Genomic DNA, 19,227 nt, shown 5'->3' with positions numbered 1-19,227 from the left:
TGTGTGTGAGAGAGAGAGAGTGGGAATGTGTGAGAGAGAGAGTGGGAGTGTGTGAGAGAGAGAGTGGGAGTGTGTGTGAGAGAGAGCGGGAGTGTGTGTGAGAGAGAGAGATTGGGAATGTGTGAGAGAGAGAGAGTGGGAATGTGTGAGAGAGAGAGTGGGAGTGTGTGAGAGAGTGGGAGTGTGTGTGAGAGCGAGAGAGAGAGTGGGAGTGTGTGAGAGAGAGAGTGGGAGTGTGTGAGAGAGAGAGAGTGGGAGTGTGTGAGAACTGAGAAAAACCTTGACAAGGTACAGACTTAGTGAACATAGCCTGGCGATCAAAAAAGGCAGACACAGACAGACCCGGCTGCCAAGAGAGGACAGGATATGCTCTCACTGCAGTCAGGGAGTGGTGCAGACAGAGATGCACTTCCTCACAGCTTGTGGAAAATATCAGGGCATCAGGGAGAATTTCTACCAAAAATTCACACAAATATGCCCTGAATTCAGAAATTTGAATGACGACCAAAAACTCCCATACCTACTAGGGGAACAGAGAAACTGTGTAACCTTAGCGGCACACTACGTTACAGCTTGCCATAAACAGAGGGACAACCAGTAAACCTAAGAAAAGAGTATATACAAATTATACGAATGTATATTTATACACTCAGGGATATATCTGTTTATACACTGTATGAATAGCTCTGCGTTTATGTGTTCAACCATAAATGTTTTTCGATGCTTTGGCAACATAAGATGTACCTTATCATGCCAATAAAGCGATTTGAATTGAATTGAATTGAGAGAGGGAGAGTGGGAGTGTGTGAGAGAGAGAGAGAGAGAGAGTGGGAGTGTGTGAGAGAAAGAGGGAGAGAGAGAGTGGGAGTGTGTGTGAGCGAGAGAGTGGTAGTGTGTGTGAGAGAGAGAGACTGGGAGTGTGTGAGAGAGACTGGGGGTGTGTGAGAGAGAGAGAGACTGGGAGTGTGAGAGAGAGACTGGGAGTGTGAGAGAGAGAGACTGGGAGTGTGTGAGAGAGAGAGTGGAGGGTGTGAGAGAGAGAGAGAGAGAGTGGGAGTGTGAGAGAGACTGGGAGTGAGAGAGAGACCGGGAGTGAGAGAGAGACCGGGAGTGAGAGAGAGTGAGAGAGAGAGAGACTGGGAGTGTGTGAGAGAAAGAGAGAGACTGGGAGAGAGAGAGAGAGAGTGAGAGACTGGGAGTGTGAGAGAGAGAGACTGGGAGTGTGAGAGAGAGAGAGAGACACTGGGAGTGTGTGTGAGAGAGAGCGACTGAGAGTGTGTGTGAGAGAGAGATTGGGAGTGTGAGAGAGAGATTGGGAGTGTGAGAGAGATTGGGAGTGTGAGAGAGAGAGAGATTGGGAATGTGAGAGAGATTGGGAGTGTGAGAGAGAGAGAGAGATTGGGAGTGTGAGAGAGAGAGATTGGGAGTGTGAGAGAGATTGGGAGTGAGAGAGAGTGGGCCGCCGCGGCCGCTCACCTGATGGCTTTGGGTCGGGCTCTGGGGCGGGGCTGTTGATGCCGTGGGGAAGTTTTGTGCGCGGCAGCTCCCGGCACGGCCCGCCGCGGCCGGTGACCTGGTGGCTTTGGGTCGGGCTCTCGGGCGGGGCTGTTGACGCCGCGGGGAAATTTTGTGCGCGGCAGCTCCCGGCACGGCCCGCCGCGGGCGGTGACCTGGTGGCTTTGGGTCGGGCTCTGGGGCGGGGCTGTTGACGCCGCGGGGAAGTTTTGTGCGCGGCGGCTCCCGGCACGGCCCGCAACTCAAGGCCCAGGCTTCCCGGGCTGCTAGGCCGCGCCCGGCGCCGGCACAGCCGCTCGAAATGGCCGTCAAAGTAGGCGAGCCTCCGGGCGAAGGGCAGGGGATCACTTCATTTCCTACTGTTGCTAAATACAATTTAAAACACAAATAAATTGTTATTTTCCTTAGTTCCCTAACACACAGAAAGTGTGGGAAAAAAATCGTGAAGAATCAAGATGGCGGCCACTCACCTCGGTTCAGAATGATAAGGCCCGCCCACACACGCACCGATTGGTCAACCGTCAGGTCACTGAACTGTAGGATTGCTTAATCGTCAAGTCACTCAACACTCAACTGTAGGATGGCCCGCCCCCGTGACGCAGCGATTGGTCAACCGTCGGTCAACTGTCAGGTCGCTCGACCGCACGATTGGTCAACCTTCATGTCACTCAATGCTAATGAGCAAATGAGCGGAACTTTTCCCATTTAATGAGCGGAATTTTGAACATTTTTTGGATACCGTGGGCACGATTTTTGTCTGACGGAAAAGTAAATACGCCTTTGACCGGTCCGTAATCGTAAGCTTTCTTTTGATGTGACGCGCGTGTAGGTACGCTCTATAACTTTCGAACGTATAGAGAACGGACAGACAGACAGACAGAAGAGGTCTTTTATATATATAGAAGATAGAAGATAATGATAGGGGCCGAGGTTATGATCTGAAATTGTGGAACTCTATGTTGAGTCCAGAAGGCTGCAAAGTGCCTAATCAAAAGATGAGGTGCTGTTCCTCAAGCTTACGCTGAGCTTCAGTGGAACAATGCAACAGGCCGAGGACGGTGAGGTCTGAGTGGGAATGGAGCGGAGAATTAAAGTGACAGGCAACCGGAAGCTCGGGGTCCCCCTAACGGACTGAACGGAGGTGTTCCGCAAAGCGGTCACCCAATCTGCGTTTGGTCTCCCCAATGTAGAGGAGACCGCACCGTGAGCAGCGAATACAGTATACTAAATTGCAAGAAGTACAAGTAAATTGTTGTTTCACCTGGAAGGGGTGTTTGGGGCCCTGGACAGTGGGAAGGGAGGAGGTAAAAGGCCAGGTGTTGCATCTCCTGCGCTTGCACGGGAAGGTGCCGGGCGAAGGGGAAGGGGTGTTGGGGGTGATAGAGGAGTGGACCAGGGTGTCGCGGAGGGAGCGGTCCCTTCGGAATGCTGAAAGGGGAGGTGAGGGGAAAATGTGTTTGGTGGTGGGATCACGCTGGAGGTGGCGGAAATGGCGGAGGATGATCTGTTGAATGTGGAGGCTGGTGGGGTGAAAGGTGAGGACAAGGAGAACCCTATCGTGGTTCTGGGAGGGAGAAGGGGTGAGAGCAGAAGTTAGAACGGACACGGTCAAGGGCCGTGTCAACGACAGTAGAGGAGAATCCTCGGTTGTGGAAAAAGGAAGACTTGTCGGAAGCACTGGTGTGGAAGGTGGCATCGTCAGAGCAGATGCGGCGGAGACGGAGAAACTGGGAGAATGGAATAGAGTCCTTACAGGAAGCGGGTTGGGAGGAAGTGTAGTCCAGGTAGCTGTGGGAGTCAGTGGGCTTGTAGTGAATGTTTGTCAATAATCTATCCCCAGAGATGGAGACGGAGAAGTCGAGGAAGGGAAGGGAAGAGTCGGAGATGGACCATGAAGGTGAAGGAAAGGTGGAAATTGGAAACAAAGTGAATGAAATTTTCTAGTTCAGGGCGAGAGCAGGAAATGGCACTGATACAGTCATCAATGTACTGGAAAAAGAAGTGAGGGAGGGGGTCTGAGTAGGACTGGAACAAAGAATGTTCCACATATCCCATGAAAAGGCAGGCATAGCTAGGGCCCATGTGAGTTCCCATAGCAACACCTTTGATTTGGAGGAAGTGAGTGGAGTCAAAGGAGAAGTTGTTCAATGTGAGAACAAGTTCAGCCAGGCGGAGGAGGGTGGTGGTGGATGGGAATTGGTTGGGCCTCTGTTCAAGGAAGAAGCGCAGCGCCCTCAGGCCATCCTGGTGGGGGATGGAGGTGTAGAGGGATTGGACGTCCATAGTGAAAAGGAGGCGGTTGGGGCCAGGAAACTGGAAACTGTTAAAGTGGCAGAGAGCGTCGGAAGAGTCGCGGGTGTAGGTGGGAAGAGACTGGACAAGGGGAGAAAAAATAGAGTCGAGATAGAAAGAGGTAAGTTCCGTGCGGCAAGAAACGTTAACTCCGTTACTCTCTTCACAGATGCTGCTTGACCTGCTGAGTATCTTCAGCATTTTCTGTGTCCATTCTTATCTATCCAATCGTAGCCAGAGAATCACCTGCAATGGCTTCTCTTCCCGCTCCGTTACCTCTGGTATCCCTCAAGGATCTATCCTTGGTCCCCTCCTATTTCTCATCTACATGCTGCCACTCGGCGACATCATCCGAAAACACAGCGTCAGTTTCCACGTGTAAGCTGACGACACCAAGCTCTATCTCACCACCTCTCTCCACCTCTCCACAGACTCTAAATTGTTAGACTACTTGTCCGACATCTAGTACTGGATGAGCAGAAATTTCCTCCAACTACATATTGGGATGACCGAAGCCATTGTCTGCGGTCCCCGCCACAAACTCCGTTCCCTAGTCACTGACTCCATCCCTCTCCATGGCAACTGTCTGAGGCTGAACCAGACTGTTCGCAACTTTGGTGTCATATCTGACCCCGAAATGAGCATCTGACCACATATCCGCGCCATCACTAAGAACACCGATTTCCACCTCTGGAACATCGCCCGTCTCTGCCCTTGCCTCAGCTCATCTGCCACTGAAACTCTCAGCCATGCCTTTGTTACCTCTAGACTTGACTATTCCAACTCATTCCTGGCTGGCCTCCCACGTTCTACGCTCAGTAGAGGTCATCCAAAACTCTGCTGCCCGTGTTCTAACTTGCACCAAGTCCCGTTCACCCATCACCCCTGTGCTCGCTGACCTACACTGGCTCCCAGTTAAGCAACGCCTCGATTTTAAAATTCTCATCCTTGTTTTCAAATCCCTCCATAGCCTCTCGCCTCCCTATCTCTGTAATCTCCTCCAGCCCCACAACACTCAGATATCTGCGCTCCTCTAATTCTGGCCTTTTGAGCATCCCTGATTTTAATCGCTCAACCATTGATGGCTGTACCTTCAGCTGCCAAGGCCCTAGGGCTCTGGAATTCCCTCCCTAAACCTCTCCACCTCTCTTTCCTCCTTTAAGACACTGCTTAAAACCTACCTTTTTGATCAAACTTTTGTCATCTGCCCTTATATCTCTTTATGTGGCTCAGTGTCAAATTTTGTTTGATAACGCTCCTGTGAAGCGCCTTGGGACGTTTCACTTCATTAAAGGCGCTATATAAATACAAGTTGGGCGGGCTTAACAAGGTCAATCAAGGGAAAATAGCGTGGGTTGGCCAGAAGTTGATGGAGACGGGCCTGAAACCCGACAAGTGGGAGTCCCGCCTCCAACAGCTTCCCATTGAGAAACTCACCCCCTATATATTCAAAATCAAGACCAAAATCGTAATGAAACAATTGAGTTGTATGTAGTAAGTCTCTTCTGAACATGGAACTAATGAGATCTATAAAAAAAGCCAAATCAGAGAGAGATTAGTTATTGGGATACAGAACAATGATAGGAGAGTTTTAAACAAACCAAAACTGACACTTAGGTTAGGTCCACATATGTAAAACTAGTGAATTGCTAGCAAAGCAACTGAAATAAGTAGCCAGGAAGAATTGCCACGTTTAGTTAGGATAGAAAGGAGAAAATGACTGCAGATCGGAAGCCCACATTTCGGAAAGCTCCTGAAAACGATTGTAAATACTGTGAAAATCACCATGTCAAAAAGGTAGAAGCTTGTCCAGCTTGTGGTTAGAAGTATAATACACATATAGAATTGAACCATTTCTCAGCCAAGTGTCCAAAGTCCAGAAATCAGAACAGCACTACATAAAGCTAACTGTAACTCAGATGAAGGTTACATTCTCTCATTTGAAGTTGTTGAATCTAGAACAAGTTATATGCCAACATAATCAAACAACAAGCAAGTCAGATTGCCACTGTCAACTGTCTACCTGAGAATGAACACTGAGACTGTCTAATGATCCAAGTGACAGAGAGCTTCATGATTCTAACTCTTCATTGCTCATCTTCAACAAACAGAAATGAAGCCCAGTGTTGAAATAGACAAACTATCTGATAAAAACGGAAAGGATTCATAGCTAAGATGAAAGCGGATTTTCCATGCCATAGTATTTCAAATGAGGTTTTATCAGACAAGGGACCACGACTTAATTCAAGGGAATCAGCCATGTCATCAGCTCACCAAAGTTATCGATAGTCAAACAGCAAGGCAGAGAATACTATAAAAATTGCAAAACACTCATACCTCACTATTCTTGACAGGTAAATACATCAAGTGAGACACTGGACAGCTCACCAGCTCAAATACAACAAGCAAGTTCTGAAACAGAGGCTAGTAAGCGATATAAAAGAGCTATACTTTAGAAAAGTCAAAAAGACTAATTTCAACAATAAAACTACGAAAGAGCTTGATAAGCTTAGAGAAAGACAAGTCTCACAATACGTTCAACAGGAAAAGAGAACTGAATGCTAGAAGTGCAACAGCAAGTAGATATCAGATCCTACAGTACAGCAACTCACCTAGGCTTCTTCGGCAGCACCTCCCAAACCCTCGACCTTTTCCACCTAGAAGAACAAGGGCAGCGGGCGCATGAGAACACCACCACCTCCAAGTTCCCCTCAAGTCACACACCATCCTGACTTAGAAGTATATCGCCGATCCTTCATCATTGCTGGGTCAAAATCCTGGAACTCCCTCCCTAACAGCACTGTGGGAGTACCTTCACCACACGGACTGCAGCGGTTCAAGAAGGCGGCTCACCACCACCTTCTCAAGGGCAATTATGGATGGGCAATAAATGCTGGCCTTGCCAGCAACGCCCACATCCCATAAACAAATTTTTTTTAAATGCTGCAGATAGGTGGTGTTTAGGATCAACACACACCTATGGAAAAGAGGATCATTTGTGGAGAAACACAAGAGCCTGGATACACACACTGTAACACACGTGAAACTACCCAGTCAGTCCACAATAAGCCAAGCACAGCCACAAAAGACGACCCTGGCCAGTAACCAACAAAATAGTGAACCAGCACCACAGAAACCTCAGATGGAAAAGACTCCCATCAACACTGTGAATAACAATCTTACTGCCCGAACAAGATGCTGAAAGATTGTTTTCCCTGGCTGGAGAGTCTAGAACTAGAGGGCATAAGACTGAGATGATGAGGAATTTCTTCACTCAGAGGGTTGTGAATCTTTGGAATTCTCTGCCCCAAAGTGCTGTGGATGTTCAATCGTTGAGTATATTCAAGGCTGAGATAGATAGATATTTGGATTCCAGAGGAATTAAGGGATATGGAGATCAGGTGGGAAAGTGGAGTTGAGGTCGAAGATCAGCTATGATCTTACTGAATGGCGGAGCAGGCTAGAGGGACTGTATGAACTACTCCTGCTCCTATTTCTTATTTTATGTTCTAAGGATGGTGGAGTGTTGCAAAAACCATGTAACAGTGACCTTATATAGTCTGTTACATTTTATAAGCAAGTTTTTATTCTTGTAAACAAGTTTGAATTTCCTTTCAGGAAAGAGCTCTATTAATATTGGTGTAACTCTCCTTGCTTTCAAAAGCCTCCTTAAAACCTATCTTTCTGAACATGGTCATCTCTCCTAACTGTACTAATTATTGCCCAGTGTCTGTATCGCCTTTGTGATCTGGCTTTGTACATTTTCTAAGTTAAAGTCGCTATATAAGTGTAACGTGTTCATCTCGATGGATCTGTGGTGGTGGCATTATGAGCGGATCTGTTATCTGGAGTTGTTTTTGAATTGTAAACAAAATTTGCTTTCCTTCCTCATTTGAACAAAATCCTTTAATTAATTCAATATTTATATTCTCCAGCCACACTGAAAGTAACTTCTCCCTATCTCTGTAATCTTCTCCAGCCCCACAACCACGCCCTCCCCCCGAGATATCTGCGCTCCTCTAGTTCTGCCCTCTTCAGCATCCCTGATTATAATCACTCAACATTGGTGACCGTGCCTTCCGCTACCTAGGCCCTAAGCTCTGGAATTTCCCTCCCTAAACCTCTCACCTCCTTTAAGATGCTCCTTAAAACCTACCTCTTTGACCAAGCTTTTGGTCATCTGCCCTAATACAATGTTCCCTCTAATTTTTTTTCCGTGTACGGTCATTTAAATTTGCTGCGCGGTATCTCTTCCAGCTTGTGAGTGGCCTGTGCAGGACATACTGATTGATGCACGGCCGCGCAACTTAATGGGAACATTGCCCTAGTATTTCCTTATGTGGCTCGGTGTCAAATTTTGTTTGGAACGCTCCTGTGAAGCACCTTGGGAGTCGGACATTTTACTATGCTAAAGGCGCAATATAAATACAAGTTGTTGTTGTTATCCAGGAGTCACAGGCAGAAAATTCCCCGACTGTTCCATCTGACCTGGAAGGGTTGGGAGGACCCACACAGAGATTAAATGGTCTAAACGTTGTTAGTTACCGACTAACAAACGCCAGGCCAAAGTCAGGGCCCGGCGGATGGCATGGCGGCCCCGCCCCCCCGCCCGGTGGATGGCATGGCGGCCCCGCCCCCGGTGGATTTATTTATGTAAATATTAGAAATGTTCAACCCACGTCATGAAGACCTAAAAGCGAAGCAGAATGAGTTTAAAAAACGTCATTAACTGACCTCCGCACAACCTGCCCGCCGCCATGCTGATTATTCCACAAGTGTTCCGTTTACTTTATGTGTCCCCCCACGGCACTGCAAACTCCCGAACATCAGTTCCTATCTCGTTCAGATTAAACCAGTGCATTTGAGCAACTGACGTGTGCAGCAACGACAGATTTCCAAGCGACACTGAATATTTCATGCTGCTTGTCATCTCTGTTGTCCCCAAATCATACCCGACTATCAGATTTTAATCAGTGAAATAAAAAAAATGGAGAAGTTACTTTCAGTGTGGCTGGAGAATATAAGTATTGAATTAATTAAAGGATTTTGTTCAAATGAGGAAGGAAAGCAAATTTTGTTTACAATTCAAAAACCACTCCAGGTAACAGATCTGCTCATAACGCCGCCACCACAGATCCATCGAGATCAACACTTTACACTTATATAGCGATTTTAACATAGAAAATGTACAAAACCAGATCACAAAGGCGATACAGACACTGGGCAATAATTAGTACAGTTAGGAGAGATGACCATGTTCAGAAAGGTAGGTTTTAAGGAGGCTTTTGAAAGCAAGGAAAGTTACACCTGTAGGAAAGGAGGTTCCTAGCTGAAGAATTGAGATCGACGCAGAGAATCAAAAACAATAAAATTTAATGAACAAACGAAGTTAAACAGTAAACTGCTGGATACAATGCAAATAGGTCTGGTCTGGTTGAAAGCCTCTCTAGAACTGCTAGAAGGTTCCGAGCACTGACGTCATCACGTTCTTCCCACCGTTGGGGGATCACGTGACGGGCAGCATGACGTCATCACGCGGAGTAAAGGAAAGAAGCCATAGTACAGTTAACAGATAAATTAAAGGTGCAGCCCCCGGTTGCACTACATTGCTGTTAAAGGAATTATAAACAATTGTCCTGAATCCCCTGGTGGCTCCGCCACATACGCCGCCCCCCCCCCCCCCCTAGAATTGTCTTTAACAGAAAAGGTAAGACGAGAAGGGGGTCTGACGAGTTTGTCCGACCGACTGCGATACTCTGGCAACTGGAACGGAGCGCAAGAAGACGAACTGGCAGTTGGCCGTGGTTGGGATGGTGCCGCAGGCGTAGGAGAAGAAGTGGCTGGCTGTGGCTGTACTGGACCGACGGTCAACGGTGGACGCCCACGATGAGGCGGTTGAGCGGGGACGACTGGCTCGCTCAGATCCAGATGAGCCGGTTTTAACCGGTCGATGGAGATGTGGTCAGGCTTACCGCCGACGTCGACTGTGAAAGACTTGTCACCTGACGAGATGACGCGGAACGGACCAGCGTAAGGCGGTTTGAGCGGGTCTCTGAGCATCTTGACGAATGAAAACGTATTCGGCGCTCTTAAGCTCCACCGGGACATGGGAGCGCTGCAGGTCGTGATGATACGTAGGCACTGGGATGAAATGCTTAGCCGCCTCTTGGTGGCTGACGAGCTGCTGAGCTGCGGACCAGGGTTCCGTGTGAGGAGGAAGAAAATCGCCAGGAACTCTGAGTGGTTGGCCGTAAACCAGTTCTGCAGAAGAAGATTGCAGGTCGTCTGTGGTGTATGTAACCTGTTCCACCTTAAGAGAACTTAAGCCTGTTCCACCTTAAGAGATGTACTACTTTCTCTGGCTGCTGTATACGTAATACCGGTGGTGACCACCGGTATATAAGTACTGTGTACTGATATTGCTGTTAGTATAGCCCTGACCTCTGACTAGTAAAGACCTGTTGAAACATTATTCTTGTAGTCTGTGTCAGTAATTAATCTTAAATACAACTAGAACACACAGACTTAACAGTGGCGACGAGTCCGATTCTTACCCTGCGGCAGTTTATATCCACGGCGGCTTCGTCCACAGAACGGGCGTCGAAGAGAGGCATCCACCCTCATCGCCCTGCTGGAAGACACGTCGCGCGGCAGGCATCGAGAACCCGGAGTGCAGAAGATATCCTGAACTCGAAGCCTCCATCAGCGGCAGTCAGCTATCATCCTTCTACCTCGGTGGTGGGTAAGCCGGTCAGCGACGCGAGCAGAAAGTTGGCCGCGTTGGCTGTACAGACGGGGAGGGAAGACGGAGGAATAAGGGCGGTGAGATCGATCGCGACCGGAGATAAGGGCCGGGCCGCATTCGGGCCGAAAGGCGCAGCGCGGGGACATCGATCGCGGCTGGTGATAAGGGCCGGGCCGCATTCGGGCCAAAAAGGCGCAGCGTCTGGGGCGACTGAAGGCGAGAGCCGCGGTGAAGGCGAATGCAGCCGGTGCTAATAACCGGGCTGCAAGAAGGGCTGCGAGGCGCGACATCGGGGAAGCGCGAATGCCCGAGGGAGCCGCGGTGAAGCGGAGACAGCGTCGGGGGAGTTACTAACCGCTGGGAAAGGGGAGCAGCAGCGGCACGCCAAACGCCATTGCAGCCAGCGGGTGAAGAAGGCGAGCGCGGGAAAGACCGCCAAGCGCGGGAAACCGCCATTTTGTAGGCGGAGGGCGAAGACAAGAGCGGGAAGCCGCCATCTTGGAAAAAGGGAAATCACTAAAAAAAAATTGCAACGATGCCTAAACATGGGAACATTAATACCTTTGATAGCGACATCGAAGATTGGGCCACGTATGTAGAACGCATACAAAATTACTGTAAAGCAAATAAAATCCCAGATGATGAGAAAGCACTAACTTTATTAAACTTAATGGGTGCGAAGACATACGGGCAATTGAAACACCTTTTATCACCAGATGAACCGGCGGAGAAGACGTTCGAGGAGATTGTTACTGTCCTGAGAAATCATCTAAACCCCACGCCGCTGATGCTAGCGGAACGATTTAAATTTTACAGCAGAAAGCAGCTGAAAGATGAAAGCAATGCTGAATATTTAATGGAATTGCGTAAGCTAGCAAAGTACTGTCAGTTTGGAACGGGACTAACAGATGCGCTAAGAGATAAATTTGTGTGTGGTTTATTAAAAGAAGATACACAAAAGCGACTGCTCGAGGAGAATGAGCTGACGCTTGAGAAAGCGGTCTCTATGGCAGCATCACACGAAGTCGCAGCGAGAGGCACGGCAGTAATGCAGCTACGGTCACTGGAACTCAGTACAAATCAATTGGTTTTGAGTACTGTAAAATGTTATCGTTGTGGAAAGACAACGCACGATCAGAACCAGTGTTGGTTTAAAAACCAAGAATGCAGAACGTGTGGCAGGCTTGGCCACATAGCTAAAGTATGCCGGTCAGGAAAGAAGACCAGCAACAAAAAGTCACCGCAAGTAAAATACATAAAGGTACACAAGGTGACAAAGAACAGTTCGAACGAACAGAAGTCAGATTCAGACGCCAGCAGTAATGAACTGGGTAGTTTAAGAGTACACAACGTTGGTAAGGATGCAGATCTCCAGACAATTTGGGTCACTCTTCAGATAGCAGGAGTCCAAGTAAAGATGGAATTGGACACTGGATCGGCATTGACAGTCATGAATAAGAAAGATTACAAAAGGTTATTCCAACATATTCCCCTACGGGATACGGAGATTATATTGAAAACATACACGGGGCAAAGAGTGTACCCCATCGGAAAGATAGAGGTAAAAGTGGTCCACAAGGGCAAAGAAAGCCAAGTCGACAGCGGAAGCACGGAGAGCTTCATCCACCCAGACACGGTGAGCCACTACTCCCTCCCCGTCCTGCCAACGCGCAGCCGCATCTCGATGGCATCGAGGTCGCACGCCACAGACATCAGCGGCTACTGTGTCGTGACATTGTCGGTTAAAGGGACAGAGTATAAAAATTTTAAACTCCTCGTACTCCCCCAGCTGTGCGCTGCCGTCATACTAGGGCTGGACTTCCAATCCCACCTCCAAAGTGTAACCCTAGCATACGGTGGACCCCTCCCCCCACTCACAGTCGACAACCAGTGAAAGTTAAACCGCCCACCGCGTAACACCTGCAGCCTATCCACCCTCAAGGTACCGCCACCTTCCCTGTTCGCTAACCTCACCCCCGACTGCAAATCTGTCGCTACTAAGAGCAGGCGGTACAGCGCTGGGGACAGAGCCTTCATTAGCTCTGAGGTGCAGCGACTCCTGAAAGAGGGCATTATTGAGGGGAGCAGCAGCCCCTGGCGTGCCCAGGTGGTGGTAGTCAAGACCGGTGACAAAAATCGCCTGGTTATCGACTACAGCCAGACCATAAACAGATACACCCAGCTGGACGCATACCCCCTCCCCCGCATATCGGACATGGTCAATGAGATTGCACAATACCGCGTATTCTTGACCATCGACCTCAAGTCGGCCTACCACCAACTCCCCATCAGCCCGGAGGACAGCCAGTACACCGCCTTCGAGGCGAATGGCCGCCTCTACCAATTCCTTAGGGTCCCCTTTGGTGTCACCAACGGGGTCTCGGTTTTCCAACGGGAGATGGACCGGATGGTTGACCAGAACGGACTACAGGCCACTTTCCCCTATCTCGATAACGTCACCATCTGCGGCCGCAACCGGCAGGACCATGACGTGAATCTGGAGAAATTCCTCCGTACGGCCCAACGGCTGAACCTCACCTACAATAAGGAGAAATGCGTGTTTAACACAGCGCGCCTTGCCATCCTTGGCTGTGTAGTAGAGAACGGAGTCATCGGCCCCGACCCCGAAAGAATGCGCCCCCTCATGGAGCTACCCCTCCCCCACTGTCCAAAAGCACTTAGGAGAACCCTGGGGCTTTTCGCCTACTATGCCCAATGGGTACCCAATTATGCGGACAAAGCCAGACCCCTCCTGAAAACCACATCCTTCCCCCTCACGGAAGAGGCGTGCGCGGCCTTCTCCCTCATTAAGGGAGACATAGCCAAGGCCACAATGCACGCAGTGGATGAGTCAATCCCCTTCCAAGTGGAGAGCGATGCATCCGACTTCGCCCTAGCCGCTACCCTTAACCAGGAGGGTAGGCCGGTAGCCTTCTTCTCAAGGACCCTACAGGGCCCCGAGACCCGACACTCGTCGGTTGAGAAGGAAGCCCAGGCAATTGTGGAGGCAGTACGGCGCTGGAGGCACTACTTGGCAGGCAAACGATTTACCCTCCTCACCGACCAACGCTCGGTTGCCTTCATGTTTAATAACAAGCTGAGGGGCAAGATCAAGAACGACAAAATCTTGAGGTGGAGAATCGAGCTTTCCACCTATGATTATGAGATCTTGTACCGGCCCGGTAAACTGAACGACCCCCCTGATGCTCTTTCACGCATTACATGCGCCAGCGCGCAAAGTGATAGACTTCAGACCCTCCACAATGACCTCTGCCACCCCGGAGTCACCAGACTCTACCATTTCATTAAGGCCCGCAACCTGCCATACTCCATCGAGGAGGTCAGGACCATGACCAGGAACTGCCAGATCTGTGCTGAGTGCAAACCGCACTTCTATAAGCCGGACAGAGCAAGCCTGATCAAGGCCACCCGCCCCTTCGAGCGTCTGAGCATCGACTTCAAGGGGCCCCTACCGTCATCCGACCGTAATGTGTACTTCCTCAACATCGTTGATGAGTACTCCCGTTTCCCCTTTGCCTTCCCCTGCCCAGACATGACCAGTAACACGGTCATTAAATGCCTGAACAAACTCTTCGCCTTGTTCGGGTTCCCGAACTATATACATAGTGACCGGGGCGCCTCCTTCATGAGCGAGGAACTCCGTCAGTTCCTATTGGAGAGGGGTATTGCAGCAAGCAGGACCACCAGCTACAACCCCTGAGGGAACGGCCAGGTGGAAAGAGAGAACGCGACGGTATGGAAGGCCACCCTCTTAGCCTTAAAGTCTAAGGGCCTCCCAACCTCCCGCTGGCAAGAGGTCCTCCCGATTGCGCTGCACTCCATCCGGTCACTACTTTGCACTGCCATTAACACCACCCCCCATGCTCGAATGTTTGTCTTCCCCAGGAAGTCGACTACGGGAACCACCCTACCAACCTGGCTGACCTCTCCGGGACCCGTCTTGCTGCGAAAGCACGTGAGGGCCCATAAAACGGACCCCCTGGTCGAGAAGGTGAACCTCCTGCACGCCAACCCCCAGTATGCCTATGTGGCTTACCCAGACGGACGGGAGGACACTGTCTCCTTACGAGACCTCGCACCCTCACCTCCCCCTCCCAACCCCCCGAGTCCAGCCGAGGTAGACGGCATGCCGGAACCCCACGAGCCTTTGCCGACTACGCAGACACCAGCTTTAACACCGGATAATGTAACACCGCCGCTGCGACGATCGGAGAGGCTAACGAAGCCTCCGGACAGACTGACATACCAGAGCTGGTAATACACTTCACCCCGCCGGACTCTAATCTAAACAAGGGGTGAATGTGGTAAACCACTGTTATAGTTATCACTGTATATTGTTCTCACTGTTCTCACTGTCACATCACTACACGAGGTCGCCTCTTGTCGCACTGTTATACCTGGGCTGACCACCTCCGACTCCGCCCATTACCTGCCCAGGTATAAAGGTAGCTGACTGGCTAGTATTCCTCCCTGTTGGATCGGATCACCCACGAGGGTGGGCTCTGTTATTTAGCCAATAAAAACCTTCAGTTACGTTCTTAACTCGTCGCCTTTTATTGGACTAATTGATAGGCATATCAGGACTTATATGTGCTACCTGAAGGAGGTCCACCACTACTGGGACGGGAGTGGATTAGGAAAATGAATATGGACTGGCACTCCTTGAAGGCGCTAACGGTAGATTCCGGGGAAACAGATGTCAAACCTAAACGATTGTCCAGAATATTGGATGATGCTAAAGAGGTGTTCCAGCAGGGACTGGGAACACTGAGAGGAATTACGGCAAACATCAAGATTGATGAACATGCACACCCAAAATTTTTCAAAGCCAGACCGGTACCCTATGCAATACGACCTGCTGTAGAAGCGGAACTGGAAGCGCTAGAACGTTCAGGTGTACTGTCTAAGGTAGATTGGAGTGAGTGGGCTACGCCCATTGTTCCCGTTATGAAACATCCTTCGAGCAACAAGCCAGGAGAACCAGGGAAGGTTCGCATCTGTGGAGACTTCAAGATCACCGTTAATCCGGTGCTTCACACGGTGCTTCCGCGGATTGAGGATATTTTTGCTTCGTTGTCTGGCGGGAAACACTTCACCAAGATAGACCTGGCGGAGGCGTACTTGCAGATGGAGGTTGAAGAAGAGTCACGCCAGTACCTCACGATCAACACGCATAGAGGTTTGTACCGGTATAATAGGCTGGTTTTTGGAGTGGCATCGGCTCCAGCAATTTGGCAGAGGGCCATGGAGCAGGTATTACAGGGAATTCCAGGCACACAATGTTACCTGGACGATATTCTGATTACAGGAGATGGTGATGAAGAACACCTCGCAAACTTGGAACTGGTGCTCAACAGACTGAAAGAGTATGGACTTCGAGTTAATCGGCAGAAATGTGAGTTCTTTCAGAAGCGGATCTCGTACTGTGATCATGTCATTGACCGGGAGGGGCTTCATAAGTCTCCTGACAAGATAGAGGCAGTTGTAAAGGCTCCCGCTCCGGATAATGTCTCTCAGTTGAGGTCGTTTCTAGGATTGATTAACCATTACCATAAGTTTCTACCGAATCTATCCACGGTACTGCACCCGCTGAACGCTCTTTTACAGAAGGGGGTACCATGGGAATGGAGCGAAAACTGTAAGCAGGCATTTCGCAAAAGCAAAGAATTGATCACCTCAGAGGAAGTGTTGGCTCACTTCAACCCGACACTGCCTATTCGGTTGGCTTGTGATGCTTCTCCATATGGTATTGGGGCAGTACTCTCACACAAGTTGCCAAATGGCACGGAAAGGCCAGTCGCGTTTGCATCCAGATCATTGACCTCCGCTGAGTGCAACTATGCGCAGATCGATAGGGAGGCTCTCAGCCTTGTATGGGGAGTGAAGAAGTTTAATCATTACCTGCAGGGCCAAAAATTCACACTTCTGACAGACCATCAGCCGTTGGTATCCATTTTTAACCCTTAGAAGGGTGTTTCGGTGATGACAGCACAGAGACTCCAGAGGTGGTCCCTTTTCCTAGGGGCACATCAATATCAAATAGGATTCAAAGGTACAAAGCAGCATGGCAATGCTGATGGGCTGTCACGCCTGCCACTACCTGAAGAAGAAGAGACGACGAAAGTTGACCCTGTTGAGTTATTTCATTCGACCATCATCGAGTGTTTACCAGTCACCAATGCAAGTATTGAAAGAGAAACCAGGAACGACCCGACACTGTCCCGAGTCTACGAGGTGACAGTGAAGGGATGGCCAACACATGGTGATCCTCTGTTACCGGCATTCTCGGCAAGGCGAGACCAGCTGTCCGTCTGCCATGGTACTTTGATGTACGGGACAAGAGTGATTATTCCTCCCAAGTTAAGGGAAAGAGTTCTAAAGGAACTGCATGAAGGTCATCTGGGGGGAGTTAAGATGAAAAGTCTTGCTAGGGCTTATGTATGGTGGCCGGGTATTGACCAACAGATAGAGGAGTTGACAAAAAGCTGCGCTGGGTGCCAAAAAGTGCAAAATGCACCTCCGATCGCACCGCTACACCCATGGGAATGGCCTTCAGCCCCATGGCAACGCGTACATATTGACTTTGCTGGTCCATTCATGGACTCCATGTTCCTAATTGCGGTGGACGCACATTCCAAATGGCCAGAAGTGATCAAGATGAATACCACTACTTCAGAAAAGACAATTGCGGTGTTAAGAACAATATTCGCAAGGAACGGGTTGCCAGAACAGATATGTTCGGACAACGGACCACAGCTCGTGTCGGAAGAATTCCAAAAATTCTTAAAGAAGAATGGGGTGAAACATTATACCTCTGCCCCATATCATCCGGCGACAAACGGGTTGTGATGTAAGAAAAAGGAGACTTACCATCAAGTAACTTTAAAGTAAGCTTTAAGTAACTTATAAACACACTATATACACAAGAGAGGTCTTTACCATGCCTCTGGTAGAAGCCTCTTACAATACTGAACAGACCAGTATTTATACCAGTCCAACAGGAAGTGACATATGACAGGAAGTGAGGTATGTACACAGTTGATAGTTCATAGTTCATAGTTCACAGGAAGTGATGACATAACTTCCCGGAAGTTATCATTTTTATCACATTCTTCCCTCCTGCAGGATTAGGAGGCTGTGGTCTACCTTTTGGTCCGCAGCCGCCGAACAAGGAAGAGTCGCACCCGTTTGGATTCCCGTCGTAGAGGGTCGCTGGTCCGCTTACATGCGGTTGGCCATTGGTCAGAGTCTGTGTGGCCTGGATTGCCCTGTGAAGGGTCGGGGAGATCATGGCTTCGAGTACGAGCCCCAATAGGTTCAAAGTCGGACTGCCTCTGTTCAGAGGGAGGTGCAGAGCTGGTCTGTGGCGGATCAGTACTTTCATGCGCGGTACTGGGAGGGTCGCAACCTTGAGCACGGGGTTCTACCGGCACCAAGCTAGTTGGTGTCCGATCAGGATCCTGGAGAGGGGTACCCGATAGGTCCCAAGAGTTTCCTGGTGAAATGCCATCACCCGATGTCCCACTAGGTCCTGGTGGGCAGGGAGCCAGATCCCGTAATGATACGGTAGATTCTCGGCCGTCGGAATATCGTATGTTTGCATAGGTGGGGTTGGCATCGGTTAGTTCGACCTCGTCTACAAGAGGGTCATTTTTAGACGTCCGACCGTATCTTCGGAGTAATACAGGTCCAGGAGTAGTTAGCCACGACGGGAGTGATGTCCCATGAGATGAGCGACGCTGGAATCCAAAGAACCGCTCATGAGGTGTAGTATTTGTGGCTGTAGAAAGCAGGGACCGTATAGAGTGCAATGCATCCGGAAGCACTGTTTCCCATTGCTGGTCTGGTAGGCCCCGAGATCTTAAAGCGAGACGTACGGAATTCCAGATGATACCGTTATACCTCTCTACCTGCCCATTTCCGATGGGATGGTATGGTGTTGTTTTGCTTGTAGCAATTCCCCGTTCTGAGAGGTAGTCCTTGAGTTCCCTCGACATAAAGGATGGACCCCGATCTGAGTGAATATAAGCCGGCATGCCACAGAGAGAAAATACCTGCTCAAGGCAGCAGATTACTGTGGACGCCAGCATATTGGAGCAGGGGAAGGCAAACGGAAAACGTGAATATTCGTCGATCATGGTGAGCAAATATGTGTTCCGAGTTGAAGAGGGCACTGGGCCCTTAAAATCGATGCTAAGTCGTTGCATCGGTTGGGTTGCATGTATGAGTATACCATCTGAGGGGCGGAAGAACTGAGGTTTTAATTCCGCACAAAGCCGGCATTCTGAGCATATTTTCTTTACATCTCCAGTGGAAAAAGGGAGATTCCGTGATCGTACGAAATGTAGCATGCGCGTAACGCCAGGATGACACAAACCATTGTGGACATCCATGAGAGTGGAGGATGACATAGTGGAGCAGAATGCCCGTGTGAGGGTGTCCGGGGCCACATTCTCCTTGCCAGGCCGATAGAGAATGGTATAACCAAAAGAGGCCAGTTCCATCCTCCAAAGTTGTATTTTATTATTCTTAATTTTGGTTCGTTTTCGATTATCGAGCATGAAGGCGACTGATCGTTGGTCCATGATCAATGTAAAGTGCTGGCGAGCTAGAAAATGGTTCCACTTCCGTACTGCCTCTATGATGGCTGTGGC

The 19,227-nt window shown here is 49.5% G+C and overlaps 1 protein-coding gene across 7 annotated transcripts in view; it reads right to left on the bottom strand.

Annotated features, from left to right (window-relative positions):
• Nucleotides 1-8,647, bottom strand: part of mrpl1 (mitochondrial ribosomal protein L1) — a 141,200-nt gene extending 132,553 nt beyond the window's left edge. For 5 of the 7 annotated variants that reach the window (XM_085963189.1, XM_085963197.1, XM_085963192.1 and 2 more), the window contains exons 1-2: nucleotides 8,542-8,581; nucleotides 5,245-5,334 (exon numbers count right to left, since the gene is read on the bottom strand). In XM_085963189.1, coding sequence (XP_085819315.1) covers nucleotides 5,245-5,334; nucleotides 8,542-8,566 — 115 coding nt within the window. In that variant the 5' untranslated portion in view covers nucleotides 8,567-8,581. Of the gene's footprint in view, nucleotides 1-5,244; nucleotides 5,335-6,419; nucleotides 6,465-8,541 lie in introns of all 7 variants that reach the window. The other 2 variants (XM_085963193.1, XM_085963220.1) reach the window with 2 other exon arrangements.
• Between the last annotated feature and the right edge of the window lie 10,580 nt (nucleotides 8,648-19,227).

This window comes from Somniosus microcephalus, chromosome 2, assembly GCF_052327205.1.
Source record: "Somniosus microcephalus isolate GS21.2 chromosome 2, FLI_Smic_1.0, whole genome shotgun sequence".
Classification (NCBI taxonomy): Eukaryota; Metazoa; Chordata; class Chondrichthyes; order Squaliformes; family Somniosidae; genus Somniosus; species Somniosus microcephalus.
This window is presented reverse-complemented; position numbering and strand designations above follow the sequence as displayed.